Below are 7500 nucleotides of genomic sequence, written 5' to 3' on the forward strand. Positions count from 1 at the left end.
TATATATATATATATATATATATATATATATATATATATATATATATATATATATATATATATGCGCGTGTGTGTGGGGGGGGAGTGTGTTTGTGTTTGTTTAATCATGTCTCAGACATCTACTTGACAATAACAAATGTTAGGGAAAGTTCAACGTCTTTTCATAAAAACCTATTTTTAGGAAACTTTTATTATTATGTTTATTGTTATATCCATTCTCCTGTTTGTTCTATTCACTTATATCTATTCTCAGAACTTTGCTTTTGTTAAATCAGTTCAATCATGTTAAATCATTATATCATGTCATATTCTTAGCAAAATGCTGCAAGACTTGAATGTACTAAGATTCACTCTAAAAATTGTCTAACATCTATTCATGACAATCAAGTCTTGCTGGTGATAGTAGAGGCGATGGTAGGTAATAAGTAACAGTGGAAATCGTCATAAATAGATCTCTGAATGAAACAAATGTTTTTTTCATCACCTTTAACATTTTATTTTTCAATATTAGACTACATTGATAATGTCTTCTGAAATGTCCCTAATCTTCCCTCAAAGCTCTGGACGGAATCTGTAGGCATAAGCTCTTCAGCAAGAAGTCTCTCTCTCTCTCTCTCTCTCTCTCTCTCTCTTTCTCTCTCTCTCTCTCTCTCTCTCTCTCTCTCTCTCTCTCTCTCTCTCTCTCTCTCTCTGGAGGTGACTGAAGATATCATTCATACCCAAGTCCTTCAAAGGACTCATATCATGCAACAAAAAAGAAATGAGAAAAAGGGATCTTAAAACTTTTCAGACAGGTGAGTACTTTGTGAAATCTATTGTTCTGTATTTGATCAGTTTGAACATTAAAGTAAACTTATCAGAGAGTATAACTTTTTCATGTCAAAAAGGACCAGTTTTGCTGCTAAAGAATCATATTAATATAGTTAATCCATTTACTTTTACAATAAAGGATCAAAATAAACGATTATCTCATTAAGCTTTTTATTGCAGAGATTTTATCTTTTAAAAACGCTTGAACTTTGTAATGGCCTCATATATTGATGCTGTTTCCTATTGCAGATCAGATGAACTGGTGGAACAGAAGACTGACTGGCTTACTGTTGCAATTGATACAGTTCCTCGTCATCTGTTGGACTTGAGAGAAGCTGACATGTTAGGCCAGCGTCCGTCAGACCCATGAAGTGAAATTCTTATCAGAAAATGAAGGAAGGCTTAACTGAAGCTGACATTGGAGAAGAGAATAATAAGATGAGGTAAGATTTTCAGGTTAAGAATTTTGAGTTATTGTTCATAATGAATTGTATCAAATGGCTATGATAAGGAGTTACTTATTTTAATCAATGGAATGAAAATTTAAGATTTGTAGTTACTGCTCCTAACTAGAGAAATAGAAAGGGTAATATTTAAGTTACTATTTTTAATGAATTGAATGAAAAGAGTAACGTTAATATTAAATTTCATTATTCATGATGAATATAAATTACAAAAAACTATTTATACAATTCGACTTATTTTCGAATATTTTCATTTGTTCACACAATGAAATATAAATTTTCACTCTATAAAAGGTAATGATATCTTCTATATCAGCGTGAAACTAGCAAAGGTAGATTAAATGAGGTGTGTCTCTCTTATTCTCATGGCAATACAGAGGCTGAGAGAGACCAACCCAGGGAGAGAAAGACCGAATTAATTATCAGTAGCTTCATTTTCTTTTTCTCTCTGCTTTCTTCAATTAGTTAGTTTTCACAAATAAAAAGTAAACATTGCTTCTGGTGTTTCAGGCAATCTACTATTATTTTTAGATAATAATTGTAAAAGGTTCCTACTTATAATGGTTTTGAGGCATTACATTGATTTCACTAATCTATCTTTAACCGTTATGTAAGAGACACACAATTCTGTTTTCCAAAGTCATTATTTTTGTATGTTTATTGTAGGTTTGCAGGAAATGATTAAGTGACGAGCTTCTCTTCGGAAATTCCTCCCTCATCTCTAATGGTGCTTTCATCAGCCATTTGGTGAGCTAGATTGTCAGAGGCCCGGATCGTCAAGGAAAGCTCCAAAGGAGGTCTGTTGGAACCCGACATACCCTGTGTGTAGCAGCTCTCCTCACCTCGGTCTTATTCATTTAGTATAGCACTTAAAATTTGTAATGCGCTCGTATGTTGATGCTATTTCCTTTTTAGAGATCGAATGAACATTGACTGACTGACTGGTGCACAGGGATATTGCTCATCGTCATCTGTTGGACTCAAGAGAAACTAATATGTTAGTCAGACCCATTGAGTCAACTTCTGATGAGAGGAGAAGGACCAACAGAACTAGGGGGGACAAAAAGATGAGGTCAGATTTTAAGGAAAAGACTTTGGAGTTTCTACTATAAATGCATTGAGGGGAAGAAAAATATCCGTAGTTATTTTTCTTATTGAATTGAATGGAATAGGTCAGGTTACTTTCCTTGGGGTCATTTTTGCAAAAGTTTTCTGCATCATCATTATTTTTATCATTACTATTATTCATGATAAATAATATTTCTTCGAGAATCTATTACATTAAAGCATTGTTAGAATATTTTCATACTACTGTACTTGTTTGTATTTCATTTGATATTAATTTTTCCTCTTATGGTTTTCTTGGAAATAGAACGTAATGTCTTTATTATATCATCACAATCAAAGGAGAAAGAAATTAGAAGTCTCACCTCTGCAGCACAGACAGACAGACAGACATGCAGAGAGGAACAATTAGGTAATTATGACCAAGGATTCCAGTCCTCTTATTTTCCAGATGTCTACAAATAACTGCAACTTGATGTGTTGTATATGTTTTGACCTAAATTACGTTCTTGTTTCTAAATCACAATTAAAAGTGAAGATAAACTCAGGGTTATCAAACATTCAACTTTTGTTTTTAGAAAATAACTCTGAAAATTACCTATTTTAAATAACTTCATTATATGGATTCTGCTTAAATGATTTGTCTTCACTCATCAAGCAAGACGTATTTAACTTATATTTTTTTCACAATATTTCGTTCATGTTTATTATGTTTTCAGGATAAATATTGGTCGAGCTTCAATATCTTCAAATAGGGAGGAGTAGAAGCTTTGTCTTAAGGAATTTTTGCTATGGGCTACAAAACTGCTAGAGCCTGTGTATGGCCGGAAGGGCCAGGCAATGTACTTGAAAAATAGACATTATCTGCATTCTGGAAATAGAGTGTGACCTCAGGGAAAAGCAGGTCATCTCTCAAAGTGTTAATTCCTTCACCTCTCGTCTCGGATCGATATCGGTGAGTACCAGACACAACCATTCCTTAACCTTGTCCTTCTCTAGAGTCATCTTCCACTTCTTTGCACAGAGCCTCCTCTCTTAAAACTTCCATATTTTTCTTAAGATTTATTGCTGCACGATTCGGTTGATGCACAATTAATATTTCTCCTTTAATCTTTATGCGACAAATTCACGAATGATAAGACTTGGAATGAAGGAGCCATTTGATTCTGGATTGTAAAAATTACCTCCTTACAATGGTTTCAAGGCATTGCATTCATATCACTAATTTATCATTGACCATAAGGCAAGGGGTGTTTGATAAGTCTGCTTTATTGTATGTTTGCAGGGAAATGATTAAGGGACGAGCTTCTCTTCGGAAATTCCTCCCTCTCCTTTATTGGTGCTTGCACCAGCACTTAGGTGAGATGTCATTCAAACTTATTGAGTCCTTCCTTGCAAAGACCTGAGAAACACCTTGCCTAGAAGAGAAGCTCCAAACCAGGGTTGGTGGAACGAGGTCCCTGGCATACTCTTTCTATAGCAGCTCCACTCACCTCAGGTTTTTATTTTAGAGGTTGGGCACACTGAATCCACCTAAGAGAGAGAGTAGAGAGTTTCTCTTAATGAATTTGCAGACAATGTCTGCATTCAGGAACGAGAATACGACATCAGAGAGCAGCACCGAGGCAGTTCTTCAAAGCTTATCTCGGATCGTTGGCGGTGATTACCAGACTCAGTCATTCCTTAACTTAGACCTTCTCTAGAGTCATCTTCTTCTTCTTCTTCTTTGTATAGACACTCTTTTCTATAACTCCTTTATTTTGCTCATCTTTTATCAGGCAATTTGGCCCATGCAAAATCCTATTTATCACAACTATATCATTTTTCGGTGAACTTACATATAAAGTGTAAAGTGTTTTTGTACAACTTCTATCCTGCAGTTAATATTATAAGATAATGAATATATCTGCTCCACCACAACAAATTCTTATTTATTTAATTGATCCATTCTGTTTTGCGATAAAAGATCAGAGTGAAGATATATCACAACAAGATTTTTATTGCAGACATTTTATCTTTTGTTTAGTACTTAAACTTTGTAATGTACTCGTTTGTTGATGCTCTACACCTTTTACAGATCAGATGAACTGATAGAACTGAACATTGACTGACTAACTGACTGAATGACTGACTGACTGACTGACTGACTGACTGGTGCACAGGGATATTGACCACTGTCATCTGTTGGACTCAAGAGAAGCTGAAGTTTTAGAACAGCTTCAGTCAGACCCATTCAGTCAACTTCTGCTGAGAGGAGAAGGAACACAGAACTGAGACGGACTTTGCAGAAGAGACAAAAAGATGAGGTGAGATTTTAGGGAAAAAAACTTTGGAGTTGCTACTCTCAATGAATTGTAGAAAAAAAAAAACCCTGTTCCTAACGAATTAAATGCAGAGTAAAATTACTTTCCTTTCGGTAACTTTTGCAAAAGTTTTCTATATTGTCATTTTTTATTGAATCTATCATTGTTAAGAGTACGATTTTTTATAATAAATAAATATTTCTTTGATAATTTACTACATTAGACGTATAAGGGTTTTCAAACTTTCAGCTCCTGTCTTTAGAAAATAACTGTAAAGATACCTCTTTCAAATAGTTTCATTATATGGGTATCACTTCAGGCATTAGGCAAGATGAATTAAACATATTTTTTTTTTCACAAAAGATTATTTCTATGGTTATTGCAAATTTTCAAGAAAATTATTTGTTTAACTTCTTTTTGGAAATTCCACCATTTCTGCAAATGGCACTTGCATCAGCCCTCTGGTAAGAGGTCATTCTTATACGACATATTTTCTTGTTTTCTGTTTAGGAGTTCGAGTAGAGAGTTTTCTGAGGCCTTTTTAAGACATTTTTCCTATCGGCTGCAAAACTGCAAGAGCCTGTGTATGACTGGAAGGGCCAGGCAATGTACCTAAACAATAGACATTATCGGCATTCCGGAAATAGAGTTTGACCTCAGGGAGCAGCAGTTCATCTCACAAAGTGTTAATTCCTTCACTTCTCATTTTGGATTGGTATCGGCGAGTACCATACACAGCCATTCCTTTACTCTGTCCTTCTCTGGAGTCATCTTCCACATCTTTGCACAGATCCTCCTCTCTTCAACTTCTATATTTTTCTTATGATTTACTGATGGAAAATTTGGTCAAGTCACAATTATTATTTCTCCTTTTCACTTCTTGCGACAAATTCCCGAATGATAAAACTTGGAATGAAGGAGCCATTTAATTTCGGATTGTCCTTTTAAATGTAAATCTATTAAGATTATTGAAATGAACATGGAATATTTCCTTTTGAAAATTGTTCTATCATAAATGTAATGTGAAAACTGAAAGATATGATCCGTTTTGAGGATCCGTTCTTTCAATTGCTATTTTATATACTTCATGAGAAGTTTTTAATATCAGCTTCATTTAATTGCAGATTCACATAATCAAAGTAGAGTAGTCTAGTCTCCTTGAGAAGCAAGACGAGGACATCTTCATCCCAGCAAATCATCTGGAATCCACTTAGGTGATTAAAGCCTCTTGATTGATCAGAACTGAAAAGAACTCACCCGATCTCCTGTTTGATCACAATCTTCAGGTGAGTAACATTATAGCTTTGCTTTTGACAGCACACAAGTGAAACAACCTTACTCATGGATTAAGGGTAGATGTAATAGATTTAAGGGATTACTCAGCAAGCAAATTGATAATCATATAATTACAAGGAAGTGTAATGAAAACAAAATACTCTTTATTTCATTAATAGCACACTCACACTCTCCATAATAAAATGAATTAATATGTAAAGATATAAAGGCGACATTTCCTATCAGTAAATTTGCTACTGTACAGATATGATTACTCTCAATAATAACTTAAAGCAATATCTTTAGCAAGAAACTATTTTACTGTGGCTGACATGAAAATAGTGAATTAATCTTTCATGAAACATTCATATATTTCAGTTTCTCTTCCTAAAGGGAAAGATGAAATTAATGAAGCCCTGAAGCATATCCCTCATGATGATTATGATGGCCCAAAGTACATGGTGATCAGTGAACTTGAATACTTGACTCTTTTCATAATTTTATCACTTATTTCCAAGAATAAAGAACATGCATTTTGGTACAGAACAAGCACAGCAGTGTACATTTCACCTCCTTCTCCAGTCTGCTTTTCTGTCCACAATCTCAAGAACAGGTCTTCAGGTCTTCTCCTATCATGTATCATTCCACATGCTCTTCTCAGGATTTTCATTTCCACTACTCGTATTATTTTCTGTTCGTCTCTACATCCAGTGCATTCTGTAGAGCTGTGCACTCCTGTTGTCAGAGTCAACCTATTTATTAAACATTTCTTAGAAGCCCTATAAATACATTCCTAAATTCCATGTGCTTTGTAATAACTTTTGATTCCTTCTCAAAGAAAAAATCAACCTTCTCAACCTAAAATCCTATGTTTTTTTCACAGGAATCTGATCCTAAGTGAGAGAAGTCCACAATAGTACAATGCCAGATTCTGATAACAAGCCGGAGCTAAGATAAGGTTTACAGTGCCCCAAGAAGGTCCTGTAGTATGAGGCTCTCCACCTGCTGATTCCTGTCCTCAGACTTCCAACTCTGTCTATGCCCCATTACCCTTATTTCCCATCTGCTCAATGGGGTATTTGGGTGAGCAAGGAAGCTAGTGTTAATTCTACCTTAATCCAGAGTACTATTAATCTATTCTTCCTTTGCATTTGGTGAAATTCAAAACCTTAAAATTCGTTAGAGAATGAAAAATATACCTTATTTCTTCACTGTTACCAGACGACAAGAAATTTTTAATTCATAATTTATCTCTTTTTCTGAATATCTTAGTGCTGTATAATCTTTTTGTTTTAATATTTTATCAATGGCTTACCAGGAATGATTTTTTTTTGCTGATACATACAGTATTCATAGTCCTTATAGATTATATTTTTTCATCGCATAGTATAGTTATTCCCTTCCACAAAATAACACTTTTTCTCAATATATATCAGTTCTCATACTGTACAGCCATTTATGACATAATTTGAATGTACTATTCTTTACACTGTATACGCATTTACGACACAATTCGAATATACTATTTATTATACCGTATACCCATACACAACATGATTTGAATGTACTATATTTATACTCTA

General features: G+C 34.3%; 1 protein-coding gene across 1 annotated transcript in view; it reads left to right on the forward strand.

Moving 5' to 3' along the window:
* The window catches only part of LOC137633758 (uncharacterized), an 8163-nt gene extending 6983 nt beyond the window's left edge, over positions 1-1180 (forward strand). Inside the window, exon 8 of the mRNA XM_068366003.1 lies at positions 1060-1180. Coding sequence (XP_068222104.1) covers positions 1060-1180 — 121 coding nt within the window. The remainder of the gene's footprint in view (positions 1-1059) is intronic.
* Positions 1181-7500: the final 6320 nt, after the last annotated feature.

This window comes from Palaemon carinicauda, chromosome 43 (genome assembly GCF_036898095.1).
Source record: "Palaemon carinicauda isolate YSFRI2023 chromosome 43, ASM3689809v2, whole genome shotgun sequence".
NCBI lineage: Eukaryota > Metazoa > Arthropoda > Malacostraca > Decapoda > Palaemonidae > Palaemon > Palaemon carinicauda.